The sequence below is a fragment of the Onychostruthus taczanowskii genome, unplaced genomic scaffold (genome assembly GCF_017590055.1).
Source record: "Onychostruthus taczanowskii isolate IOZ18803 unplaced genomic scaffold, ASM1759005v1 scaffold1, whole genome shotgun sequence".
Lineage (NCBI taxonomy): Eukaryota > Metazoa > Chordata > Aves > Passeriformes > Passeridae > Onychostruthus > Onychostruthus taczanowskii.
In genome coordinates, this window is record NW_024496525.1 from 24938374 (window position 1) to 24952831 (window position 14458).

The 14458-nt window shown below is 39.1% G+C and overlaps 1 protein-coding gene across 6 annotated transcripts in view; it reads right to left on the reverse strand.

Moving 5' to 3' along the window:
* Nucleotides 1-3791: 3791 nt before the first annotated feature.
* Nucleotides 3792-14458, reverse strand: part of TC2N (tandem C2 domains, nuclear) — a 32484-nt gene continuing 21817 nt past the window's right edge. For all 6 annotated transcript variants that reach the window (XM_041401232.1, XM_041401249.1, XM_041401209.1 and 3 more), the window contains 6 exons: nt 14282-14382; nt 13464-13580; nt 12431-12622; nt 10486-10600; nt 9813-10012; nt 3792-7518 (listed from right to left, as the gene is read on the reverse strand). In XM_041401232.1, the coding sequence (XP_041257166.1) occupies nt 7408-7518; nt 9813-10012; nt 10486-10600; nt 12431-12622; nt 13464-13580; nt 14282-14382 (836 nt within the window). In that variant the 3' untranslated portion in view covers nt 3792-7407. The remainder of the gene's footprint in view (nt 7519-9812; nt 10013-10485; nt 10601-12430; nt 12623-13463; nt 13581-14281; nt 14383-14458) is intronic.

The window sequence follows — 14458 nt, forward strand, 5'->3', positions numbered from 1 at the left end:
TTTCTAGGCATGCCTTGAAATTACTGAGATCTTTATTTGTTGTAGGTTCAGAACATTTCAGATTCTTGTTAGGGAAATATTTTTTAATGTCCCCAGTTCTCTAATTTTATCCTTAGAACTAAGATTTGTTGCATAGCTCTACTTGGCTGTGGCCTGTAAGACATTAGTTACCTGTAAGACTGAGCACCATGGAACTCAGACCCTAGGGTGAGGATTGCTGGGCTCGTGGTTTAGCAGAGGCATTCTCCAGCGTGTGTGTTGGCTCCTCTGTAAAAGACTGAGTCACAGAAATGAGAAAACTGTGCACAAGCACTTCACTGGAACATTTCTGGTCTTTCCTGTTTTGTAACAGCTGCAGACACCTTCTGAGAGGAGATATCCTTGGAGTGAAAGCATTGCATTATTTTGCAGGCTGTTGAACAGAATCAAACACTACTTCCAGGGATAATCAGCTAGAGTCTTATTTGCACTTGGTGGAATTGTAAGTTAGTAGTCAGTTCTGCATCCCTCATGACCTACCCTTCCTGTAGATGCTTTGCCATGCTTGCTTCCAACAATCTACATAATTTTCATTTCACATACTGCATACTGATAAAAAGGTAATGTAATTTAAAAATTAAACCAAAATTCTGATTTTAGATCCAATTAATTAAAACAAGTTATTAAATATTCTCTACAGATAGACAGTTATTGAATGAGTATTGCATGAGAGAAGTTCAGTCTCACTCAGAGATAATATGGCAAATTTATTTGCATTGCTCAAAGTCAGAAATGCAGGAGTTCAAATGAAGAAAAAGCAAATGTCTGAAAAAAAGAATTGCTGGTTTAACTGAGTTATTTAATAACATAGATATGAATATATAATACTATATTTTAATGAATAAGCAAAATATTTGATATTGCTATATTATAATTAATAAACACTGCATTTTATGTAATTATTGATTTAAGTCTCTTCTGTAAGGCAAGAAAGAATTGTCTTTGTTGCATCACATGAAGAAACAGATTTGGTGCCAGTGCCAAAGAATTAGTTTGTTGGTTTTGTGGGGTTTTTTTTTTCAGTATCTTAATATTTTCTGTTAAAGTGGCTTCCCACTTGCAGCTCAGAAAACTAGTGCAGAGAAATATTCAAACAGATTATAGGAGTTCTCCACCTTCTTCTTCCCTGCCATATCAAGAAATTCTGTTTAGTAAGACGGATACAAATGGACAAGCTTCATGTTGATCATGAAGCTGTATTTCAATCAGGAAGCACTAAAACTGAGAATGTAAATCATGGCTCTCTAGAGTAACTCTGCATCAGCCCAGACTATAGGTGAGGGTTCTTTTTTCCATTTTCCTGTGAACTGCTGAAAACATACTTCCAGCCCTGAACACTTACTTCTACTACTACTTGATACACCCTACAGAAGCTTTCCAAGAGACGAACAGAACACTCACAATCTTCTTACTTTTTCAGCAGAAGACTGTAGTTTCTGTGGCTGGCATGTCCAGACCCCCAGATAAGATGAGCTGGCTTGGATCTACCAATGCACAGTCCAGTTCACATTGCACCACCTGAGGATCTACACCTGAATACTGGACTCATGGCTTGTACTGCCCAAATTCATGCTGAAATGTTGATGCAGCTGGCATGGCTCATATGCTTTGATCTGTTCATACACAGGGACACGCTTCAAGAAAATGTTCATGCTTTAAGAAATGTACCTTCAGAGAAACTTCTTGAGCTGCCTTGAGAATTAGTATTGCTGGAATCATGATCAGCACTGATCAGAAAAGCTTCTCTGGCCTGTGGCAGAACAGAGGAAAACACAGCTGAGCCCTAGGGTCCTGAAGCAGCAGAGCTTGCTTTCACTCATTTCTCTTCTAAGGTCCACAATAATTTTTGAGCTCATTATTTATGACAGCCAAATTTGACTGATGGCAGGGATATCACAGGTAATTCTGTCTTCAAAGGATTTAAGAAAACACAAGAACACTCAGGAAGAAAAGGGACAGCCAGTTCCCAGTTTCCCAGGTGAAAGAATAACTGCCATAGGCTCACCTCTTATTAGAAATGAGAGAATCCATCAGTGACAGAAGTTCTGTAATTATGTGATGTGTAGCAAAAAGATGGCAGAAGTCTACACACATCTTTTGACACACCAAAGTCAATCAACCACGAGAGACGGATTCATAGGAAATCAGGCATAATTAGGTCTAGAGCTCAAAGGTCAGTGAACACAGCAGAATGAAGCCTTAAATAAATAGAGAGGATGAACCCAGTCTCATGCCAGGAAGTATTGGTAGAACCTAAGCAAATACTTAAATGCGTAAGCATCTATCTTCAGCTATGTCAAATAAAAGCTTTGTCAATAGTTACAGGCATGCTACATTGCTTTGAAAAGCAATGTTTTCAAAACAAAAGCACTGCTTTTATTTTACCTCCTTCACTACCTCTCTTTCAACAATTCCCAACCCAACTTGCCCTTACTGCAGGAGACAGCTAAGCATATTTAGTTCCACCTCCGTGTTGAAAGGACTAATGATACCAACGCAGAGGAAAGCCAGCCCTGTTTTGGGGTGTATGCGGCCTTTTCTTCTGCTGTGTTTCACAAAGTAAGAATCCACTCCTCTCCTACGACAAGTGACAAAGCTTGGCTATATTAAAACTAATAAGGACATTCCTATGACTGTTTTTTAAAAGACCTCCAAGATCTTTTAGTCAGTTCTCTGCTTCACAGAAATATGTGAACCATATCATTCCTCCTATGGAAAATGTCTTTATTTAGCCACTCCATAGGTCCAGAAAGTTTTGCAAGACAAGGGTAAAAAATACAATATGCATCTGACAAGGGATTCCAGTCCCCAGGCTAATGAGGGTTTCCCAGATCATGCATGAAGGGGGTACAGGCTTCCCTCCACCTGGAGGTGCAGGTTTTTATGACTCTTCCTTGAGCCTTCCTCTGTCTCAAAGCACTGCTAAGGCAGTCAACACTACTGTCCTCAAAGGCTGGAAGCACAAACAGTTTGCTCCTTCTCATCACACAAAATTATTTCCTAAGGTAATTTTTGGAGAAGGAAAAAGGCAAATGAAGATACCCAGGTACACATGAAAAATTACAATTAATTTGTTGCATTGTTGTATTCAATGGAGGTAGACAACACAGAAATTTGGGAAGCACCAAAAGAACCATAACATTGAAGCTGTGAACAAAGGTAGCTCAGACATGAAGAGCATCAGACAGAAGCCATGCCCTAGGATGAAAGCCTTCTGCTTATAGCTAGTTCTTTAAACAGCAAATTACACATGTATAATGCTGGTCCCCATACTAGGTAAAGAAGGGGGGAGCATTACTAGAAATGCAGAAAGTTAATTGCAAAAAGCAGACTTGTTTGTGCTGAGGGAGAAGAGCAGCCTACAGTCAAATGAAAGGAAGTAAAAAACTGCACACTCAAATATGGGGGAAGAATAAGCACAGAGGATTTATTTTAAAGACTCTGAAATCTATGGGAAGAATTGCTTTATATTAAGATATGCAGATCCACTTTCATGAAATTAGTTTTCTACAGAAACATCAGTGTGAAGAGATTTTCATTGATTTTAAAAAGATTTTTAAAAAAGCTGTGCGTAACCTTTTGTTAGATAAATCATACCATCACTAAAGTAGCTTTGAAGACTGGTTGCTTCTGCTGAGCACAGCAGGAGTGCTGCCATGGACTGAGAGCCAAGGGCCTGTTCCTCAGTGCAAGCTGGAGAAAAGAACGTACATGTGCTGGAGCAGTGCTTGTGAAACATGGTGCTGATTTTAGTGATGGCTTTTTCCATGCACCAAGCATGAGATCATGTACAGGGCTGTATTTACATGGTGATGTAATTTTGCAGCAGAAGCTGGAAAAACAAGGAGGGTATATTCCACAACTATGCAGCCATGTCATATATATGTTGGCAAGAGGAAAATAAGATGTGGGACAACCCTGCCCCAAACTTCTAGACAAGCTTATGTTTTGGCTGCAAAATCAACTCATAACTCTAAAGGGAACTTTCATCAGGCAAACAATTTTGGAGTCAAACGGCATATGTACTTAATTGAATGCTTACAAAATCACCTTTATTTTTATTCAGATGTTCTGCCAACAAAAGGAAAAACCATGGATGCCTAATGGATTTAACAACATGGCTCTATTTATGTTGTAATCACATAAGATCAGATGCTCAAATAAAATTATTTTTCACATAATATTGTATGATAATGTGGTTTACAAACTGTTACACCCACTCATCTTCTGAGATAGAATCTCACATTTTTTTCCTTAAAAAGGATGCCACGGTGTGTCACTGAGACATAAAAACTTGAAAAATAAACCTTTGTTAACCTTGTTTACAAACAGAATGCTATTAGTTATAAATAAATAAAAAGCATTTTTTGCTTAACCAGTGAAATTATACACACACTTTTTGGAAAATCTGATCAAGCTTAGTCTGTGGTTGGTTTTTAACTATGCAGGCACAGACCTCTGTATGAATATTTAATATAAGACCATAACTGTTCTTCCAGTTCATCCACATCCATTTTGGAGCTGAGCAAAATAAAACTGGTGCATCTCTGAACCTCTGCTGCTTTAATAAGAATTGCTTTAGGTTAGGAAACTGGGTGAGTCACTGACTAGAAGCAAGAGCAAATCCCACTATAAACCATGTGTGCCTTTTATCTACAAATAAAGTGAACTGGCAAAATAGCTTTAACAGTATTTTCAATGACAGTAAACTTGGATGTAACAATCAAAATTCTGGCTGAGGATGCTTTAGAGGGACAACATACAGCTGTGACCAATAGAAGAGAGTCCCAGGACACCTCTTTTTTCCTTCTTCTTGCATGTCAGTTGTTAATTCATTGAATCCTTAGATGAACACACACAAATGCAGAACATGCCAAAGGTTGGGAATGAGCACAGGATGAGGCAGTGCCTCAGAGCAGCTCTTCAGGGTGCTGCAGTACCTGTGTGCACCTTGCATGGAGAACCTTTAGGGATCTCCTCCATGTGTCAGCAGTGAACTCCCCTGCAGACAGCGCTACACAGAACAGTGTTTGTTAGCTGGAATTTTCTCAGAGAAAAAAGTAGGAATTGAACTTCGAGATGCTGCTAAACATTAGTATAAACAATTAAACAATTGGGGGAAAAGGAATAATTGCTGTTCATAGATTTTATTATAAACATATAGATTACATATTAACATAGAAAAAAAAAATGAAAAAAAAAAAAAAAAAAGAAGAGACTAGTTAGGCCTTTAGAAGGGCAAGTGTCCCAAAAATCCATTTTATGCAGCATCCACTGAGTTGGCAAACGCTGTAGAACCACTGCTGTGGTAATTGAAATCTACAAAACACTGGGATATTCCTTGTTCTCTCTTTTAAACAGAACAGCATTCAGCATCAGGAAACCGTTAGTTTGCACTTTTGTTTATTGCCACAATGAATAAAATGTTCAGCCACAATGAATGAAAAAGATCCCTGTATTCAAATAAAGATACTCCAAAAATATCAGTTCAGCCCACTTCCTTTTTTTTATTTTTCCCAGCCAGCCAGGCTCCTCCCGACTGATTTAACTGGCTGAAATTATCAGTGTCAGTCAAGATTCTCTGGGCCTACTGGGAGGTTTGCAAAGAGTAAGAGCTAGAACCAATGTTTGTTCTCCAAGTAACATGCATAATCTTTTTTCAGTTCTTTCATAATGACTGGTTGAAAAGCAGAGTATGTACAAGTCTGTAAAAATCCTTCTGCTTTCAAAATATTAAATTTCAACAACAACAAACTGGATGGTTGAAGTTTCGAAAGCTGCAATTATCAATTGATGGAAAAAAAAAAAATTCTATGCGATTCCATTTTTCCTGACACTCAAAGACAAAAAACTTGAAGTAAAGATGCTCTGAGCTGTATGCTTGAAGAGGATGTGCTTTCCTGGTACAGCATTTTCTCTGCTCCCCATGTTCCTTTGCCTTCCAGCAGTGAGTGCTCTCACTGCCACTCTAGTTCCTGTCAGTTGGTGGAATCAGATCCAAGTTATGAAGAAAGGTAGATTTTTTCAGCATCTATACCAACATACATATTTGTACAGTCCAGACAGCTAGTAGTACACATGTAAGCAGCCGAGTTATATGAAATATGTATGTATTTTTTAATCAGGTAGTTGAAGTAGTGCTAAGAGGTCTGTGCTTTTAGATTTATACATTATCAATTATATACTTGGTGTCTTCCCCCCTTAAAAATAACTGTGAATAAACACCTGAAAATATGGCAACAAATAGAAAATATGATCTTAGCATTTTGTTGGAAAAATACAGTTTGCAATAAAAAATGTTAATTTCTTCTTACTAGAAACAAGTAATAAAAATATACTCCCACATATAATTTTTTAGCATCCTAGAGATGTAACAAATACTTCTGCAGTAGCAGCCCGTCCTTTAAAAAAGTCTGAATCCCTTACAGTGCTGCATTTTAATTATCAAAAAATTAATTAGTCAAAAAGCACATAAGTCAGTAAATCTTTGCTTACTCCTTTGTACATGTTACCCTGTGTTTTGGCAATGTAAGAAAATGCTAGAGCGTGTTGACTAGATAGGAAGTGGTTTACATATAAGTATTCTATATAAGAAAGCAATCTACAAACACTGGCTCTGATCCTAGGCAGGGTCATTGCCTCTTTGTACTGTTCCATTGATTCCAGCCAGAATTTACCCAAACAGAGGAAGTCTGGAGGGCCCCTCTTGTAAAGATCACAAAGTCAAAGGAACTTTTATCTTTCCATCTCTCTGTTTTGAGAAAAGGATGGGGGCAAGCTCAAGCTACAGCCTTCTGAACAACCATTCATCCAAAATGGAGATTAGAAAAGCCTACAGGTACTGCCTTATTGTCTACTTCCCTTTATGCCTTCCCCTGCCTGCCACAGCTTCCCCACTTGCTCAGGCACATGTTATCCTGATCAAATGGTGTCAACAATCCCAGATGCTCACAGGTACCCAGAACCAAGCCACTGACACAACCCATTCCCTGGACTTTGGAGACTGCCAAAGACACAACAGAAGAGCATGATGCCAGTGGCTAGTGAAACAGAGTTGATTCAAGCTGCTTCTCTCCAAAATCGAATTTCTGTGCTTTTATGAAATCCAAGAGGGGCAAACATCTTTTTTTCAAGACGGGTTTTGTGAAATCAAATGAGCACTTTTTCCAGTTTCCAAGTCTTCTTTTTAGTAGTATTGAGCCAGTATTTCTCTTGGTGAAACTGAATTTTCCGTTTCCACAGAGGCATGATGCAGTGGGGAACTTCTGAAGAACTTGCACAGACAATATCTTTATTTTTAATTTATACTATTTTAGATAGCATATGAATTTCTGTAGAAAAATCAGTTCTGAATTTCATCTCCAGTCTTCAAGATGGACCAATGCTGTACCATTTAACAACAACTTTTTCAGGATTTGCAATGGTATCTTTCCACTGCTCTACTGCTTCACTGTTGCTGCTATCAGAACTTAACCAGATCTGCATTAAAGGAAAAAAAATAAATTAGTTTACCTGATATGATTACAAAACCCAGCACTTACTAGTTCCAAATAAATACCAAGGAAGTGTAGAACAAGATACAATGTGTAGACTGTGACCAAAGGATAACAGCAACAAATACAGTTCTGCTAGTGCTAACATTTTGGCTTTCAGCTGGAGTCTGTGTTTAAATTTAACCTCTAAAATAGTTTAGAGAACCCAGTACATAATAATGTTTCAGTACTTAATAAGATGTTTTAAGTGAAGCATTCCTTGCTGTATTCAAATGCACAAGCTGGGGTCAGGGGCTCCCCAGGCCAGTGGCGGCTCTCAATCGGATGTTCGGATGCAACTGGCTCCAAGCCATGCAGCATCCGGCACGAGCTGTCCAGCACTTTCATGAGCATTTAAAATTGCACACTCCCACAGCCAGGGCCAAACCTGCATTCCACAGAGGTTACTAACATGCCCATACCACACATAGTCACGTAGTAAGAGCCCGTTCCTTCTCAATATTCAGTTAGTGGAGAGTGGCCATTAAATGAGGAAATGAAGTACAAGTAGGAAAATTTCCCCCTTAACATTATCACCAGCCTCGACTGCCAAAAGAATTCTGCTTATGTAAGTAGGTAGCGTTATTTACAGGACTCTATTTCCTCAAGTCTTCCAAGAATGAGTCCTTTTAAGACTTCTCAGAAACCTTGACCATGAAGTACATTTAGCCTATACTGCTGGGGCATGAGTCCTCAAGAAGTGAGAATAATATCTTCCAGAATACCATAAACAGCTGATGTTTCATCCACAGAGATTCAATGTACATCTTGCTTATGATTAAAGACATGCCTGTAAAAGCAGGCTAATCTAAGTATTGTCTGCTTAGAACAGCATCCAATTAAACACCGTTCTCTGAAGAACAAAGTTAATAGATCCAGCTATATTCATTTTTTTCCAGCTACCCAGCCAATTGCTCAAAGTACATTTTTCCCTGAGCCATATTTTATGTCTTCATGTGTTATGTGGCAATGTCTGCCTTCATGAGCTGAAACAACCTTTTCCAATAAACCTCTGAGGAGCACAAGTTTTCCTCCCCCTAAAAATAAGATACACAATAAAATGTAACTAATCAGATTGAGATTACCTCACATATTGCTAGATGACTGCAAAATCATACTCAGTTATTTCCCCCCCTGCCCAAGGCAGTACAGCTAAGAAGAAAAGTTTTTTTTCTTTTCCTATTTCAAATCTGATTCCACCAACAGGAAGATGGGACATGTGCAACATGAGGCTACAAAAAATGGAGGAACTTCACATAACTCTTGCTGGCACATAATTTCTACATCTTCTAGCACATGAGCATCTCCTGTAGCTGCATGTCTTCAGCAGGCACAAAAAACATCACCCGAATAGGACAGTACCATTTTTTGTACCTAATGACAGCACAGTCTTCCATCTGACATGGGATGTTACAGTTGGGGTCTCAAAATCTAGTCTACATTATTAATTTATGCATTTATTAAAATTCTGCTACTGCATTTAACTGGGTCAGGAAAAGCACAGAGCATTAAGAACAGCTATGGCTCACTATATCAAGAAGAAGAGAGACAGAAAGGACAGATGATGGTAAATTAGAACAAGCAGGGGAGAAGAATGGAGAGAATAATGAGACCCGACTACTAAGTTTTATGGTGGTTAAATAAATATGATCACACAAATGCTTTCAAAGAGATACTACTGAAATCGTGTCTGTTAACTAAAAAGCAAGCTAAAAATATTTTGGGTTTGGACACCTGTACTATTACTTGATTATACATAGAGTATTGTATGGCTTTCAGCATTGTTTTACCCTGGAAAGGAGTCTCATTGTAGCTGTTGATAGGTCCTTTTACACACCTCTGTTGTGAGAATATTGGTACAGTAAACCAACACCCCCTTGCTGTACAGGACCTTGTAGGTGATGGAGCTCCTGTGGGTGCTATGGTTTTTTTTTAGAAAGCTAAAGGCAACCAGGAAATCCTGTATCTCTTGTAAGGAATCTGTCATATAGTAATATTCCACACAAAACTGACTTTAGGATTTCTTTTTGAAAGAAAAATCAAGTGTCAACTTCCATTTTCATGCTAGTGCATGTTTAAGAGCCCAGTACCATTTTTGCTTGGATTACATACAGAAGAGTTTACTAGAATTTACTATTTTGTTATATGTCACCTCATTTAAAGTATTTTAAAATTCATACCAAGAAACCTGTGGAACTGGATTTTAAGTAAAGGGTATCATGCTGTTTAGCAGAAACCAACCTGTCCTAGGAAGTGTTTTCTTCTCACTGAGCTTTTGCTGTAGAGCTTGATGAGAAAGCTAATTCCTTGTTCTGCTTGGCTAACTGGAAAAACCATCATTTCTCCCCACTTCACTTGGCCATTAGTGGACTTCAGAAGGCGAGTCTTCTTTTTATAGATGATCCCTTCTGTACTAAACATTCCAACTTTCACAAAGAAATCTAGCAGAAATGGGAAGGAAAAAGACATAGCACACAAAGGGTTACTCACAACACGCCCAAAAAGGAACCAACAAGATCCATATGTATGCTTCAAATTGCATCAATTTCTCAAAAGTCTGGCCAAAATAACTCTACAATGGCTTTCCTGACCAGTCGCATAAACAGAACATGTTCGGTAATATTGGACTGATTAACACAGTATCCAAACAGCAAGTGCAAGCTAATGCTCTTGTATGTCAGGATTAATACTGGGATAAAAATCTTCCAAAATACATAAACACACATCTTCAAACCAAACAGAATGTAAACAAGTAAGACATCTGGGGAAACAAGCCTTGGCAATGGAAATCTACCACACAATGTGCTAGTCTGAGGTTCGTAAAGAATGTTATGGATTGCCAACCCATTTGAGCAGCAATTTACCTGTTACAAGTGCTTTCAGAGAGGAGGCATGAAACAGCTGACTGACTTACTTGAAGACAGTGGTGTAGATGAAACAGGAAGGTTTTGTGCTTCAAGAATCTGTAACTGTATCCTCCTGTTTATTGCTTGAAAACAAGTCCCTATTTGAAGTTCTGCACGGCACACCTACAAGCAGAAGAATGTTGCCATAACATCTGGATTAAGTTGCTTATAAGCTCAGGAAACACAGGAATTTTGTCATATGTTGGGCTCCCACATTTCTATCTGGGATTTCCTGGACAGAAATATAAGAATGTGCTGTACACAGAACTTGCAGATGCACAGTAAGTGCATCTTGCACTTGTCATAGCTGCAGTACCTGTGCTCCACTACGAGCTGCCCATGTGTGGTGCACACATAGCCCTCGTGGGCTGCAGCCAGGGATACTGGCCAAATCACCTAGTCCTCAGTTTTTACCTGGTACAGATTCTGCAGTGGTAAGAGCAGACACATACAGAGGAAACCAGACGTGCCACTGCAACTTTACTAAATCTGGATGTGGAAGTAAGAGAGCAGTAAGCTCCACTGACACAAAAACCTTCAGAGTTGCCCTCCCACACTTTTGAGTTTTGCCATATGGAGATATAAGCAATGGTTTCCATTGATACAAGGCCCTGTCACTCAATGTCATGAGTGCTTAGGGTGACTGTGTAGTTTCCCGTGTTGTGAAGGTACTCGTGTTTTACATGCCCACACATATACAGCACTGCCACACACACAGTGTATGCATCAAGATCTCCAGTCTGAATCTTGGGGCCCTTTTTAGAATTTGTGCCAGTGGCAAAGTTGCACTGAGTCATCCTCTTTGCTCTCCTGTCACACACTAATGTCCTCAGAACATCATGAGAGCAGCAGGAAGAGGCCAGTGGAGACCCACATTTCCTGACAGCCTTCACTTAAATGGACTCTGCTAGTCTTTGTTCCCTTCAAGTTTTAACATACTTCAATGAACCAAAATGCAGTAAGCAAGAGAGCAACAGGTTAGATAAAGAAAAGTCAGGCCCCAGTTCATCAAAGCAACCCAAATTCTCTTTGCAGCTCAGCCACAAAATTGCTGTGTAACCCTGTGAGGAAGCCACTTTGTCGACTCTGAGCTTTGGCTTTCCATTGGCAGAGAGGTTAAGGTTTGCGGTCTCAGAGGTTATTACAGGGATGAATCCCAGAGTGTCTGGAGGGCTATTGGATACCAGCTTCCTCTGTCACTTTATCTTACTGCTTTTGAAGCAATATGGGTATTTATGTTAGAACTAAAAAATGTCAAGTGTAACTTATGTTAGAAATCAAGAGTATCATTCATATTACTCAGACACACTTAAATAAAATTTGCTTTTGAATTGCTAATTCAAGTTTAATTTGTTGAAAATTCAAATGTCTAGACACAATCTATAAAAGAAACAAACAAAGTGAGGGTAGGGGGAAAGGAAATCCCACTGTGAAAACCACCTGCTTCTTATTACACTAATGGAAATGAACTGTCTGAATTATTACTTCACAGCATGCAATCTGAACATTAAATATATGGCTGTCTGTGCAGTTTCAGGCCACTGAAGATCTTAGCAATTTTCTTCCATAACAAAAGCAGATTCCATTTTCTCTGAGCTCTTGCTGTGAATCCTAAGGATCTTCTGATGCTTTTTTGGTCAGAAAAGACAATTACCCGGTGTTCTCTGCTGAACATTTCCCCAGAATGTCCCTCCCTCAAGCTGTGAGCCATGGTGTGGAAGAGCTTGCTCTAGCTCTTTTCCTAGAAACATCTGCAGTTTATGACCAGAACAGCTATGTGCAGAGTTCAAAAGTCTGCATTTTTTCTCCATCAAAATGCCTTTCTCCAAGGAAGTAGGGTAAAGGGGAAAAAAGAGAACCCCTCTAGTTTTTACTACTGAATTATTTTTCTTTCATTTCCAGCAACCCCTTCTAGGAGAGATAAGAACATACTTTCACAGTATTGGCACTTACAGGTGCTTTGGAAGGAGGAGATATATCCAGCCAATGATTCGACTCCTGTGAGCTCAGCTCCCGCAGTGCCAAGGAACATTCTCCAATAGTTTTTTTCCTGGGAGTCTGTGTCTGGATTTTAAATACCAATCTGACAGCCTGCAGGCTTTGCAGTTTAATGGCAAAAACAAAAGTTTCCATAAATTCAATGTCCTAGAAAGAAAAACAGATGAGTAACATTATCATTTTAAGAGAATCCCACTGAGCCCAAAACCTCGAAACCAAGGCATCCTGGCTCTATAGCCACTGCTCCCAACTACCACTTTAGGTTGCCATGAAAAAGTGTGCTTCTACAGTGCAAAGTCCACACACACTCACCCTGTGTTGTCACACCCTGGCAGGGCTGAAGTTTGTAATTATTTTTCACTACCATAACAAGTTGTGGCATCTCTTCTGGAGCTTTACAACAGCACACACACATTGTGATAACAGATTCTCAAACCTTTTGTTACAGTCTCTCCAGCTAATTTTATTTTCTTTCACCTTTGGCTCACATTATGGGAGATTTATGTTGCTTTACTTTCCACTCCCTTAATATTCCTTTACTGCCACTATCAGGAATCTTGTCCCATGTGACCAATTTTTACTATTTTCTGTAGAGACAAAGTATGAAAATTGTCTCCTGCCAAATGAGAGGCAGTACCTCAGCTACCTTCCCTGGGATGATGTGCACCTACAGGTATGCCCAGCTCTGGCCCCCCACCACAGCCACAGCCTGCAGCTCACGGTTCAGTCCCTATGAGCATATCTGTCTTGCCAGCTTGTGAGAGAAGGAGGGCAGGAGTACAATGCAAGGCAGGATATAGGGGGAGGAAGTGGAAAGGCTTTTAACAGGATTTTGAGAAGTTGGGAGAAGTAAAACACACCTGGGCAGTTACCACAGCAAATATGGCACCACAGTGGATGTTCGGTCTATTTTAAAAATCCATTTATCTGTCACATTTATTTTTTGTGGGGAAAAATATTTCTTGGTATTTTGCATGCCTCTACTTACATTGCAGCCCTCCTTGGCAGAAGATTTGAAATGCACTGGTTTGGGCAGTGTCAGAATTCCCTTGACACAGATACGAGGATTTTCCCCACAGCTAGAAGGCCAGCTCAGGTCTTTGCACTGCAACATTGAAAAAAGTCGGTTTAGACAATGCAACACTTACCATTTGACGTGCTTACAAGTTTTCTGTCTACTCAAAGTTCCCTTGTCTGAAAATTATTCACAGTTCTGGAAGGATATAAAACCACCAAAACAGTACCACATTTACTGACCAAAAACCCTCAAGAAGTGACGTGTCCTCAAAGTTCTGTTAGGGTTCTGCCCTGAAGGAACTGTTAGATTTAAAATCAAAGAATCACAGAAGTCACTTAAATGGTGCCTCCACAGCTGCTCCCATTTACTGCCTTCACATTTCCACAGGAAAATGTCCACAGCAGGACCAGCCTGTGACCAGCCTGGCTTTCTAATATCTGTTGAGTAGTTCCTCACTTCACAACTTGAACCTATGTTAACATATGTGTAGTAACATAAGGAGATATATACTCATTCTTATTAAATTCTTCTTAATCTCAGCAGAAAAGAGATTGCAAACGAAAAAAATTAAAGGGGAGGAAGACGCTTTGAAGCCTAGTATTACATTTTTTATTACATATAGACTTTGTTTATATTAACACTTATAAATAATTGTTTTCCTAAAAGTATTTATTGAAGTAACATAGAGACAAATTTTATGACGATTACCACTAAGTATAGTAGAAGAGTCATTGGCTATTGAATAGTCATTATTTGAATAAATAACTGACCTATTAATATTTGCTTACATGTAAAACTGTGATCCAAATCTGTTCTACAGAAGAAACGTAACACAACTTCACATTCAGTCTTCCAAAGTCTCGTTCATCACCTGATAATGTGATAGTATCTATGGAAGAAAGCCAATTAATATTTTTACAAGTAAAGCAGGATCTTAAAAGTTCACTCCAGAAATAAGGGACCTC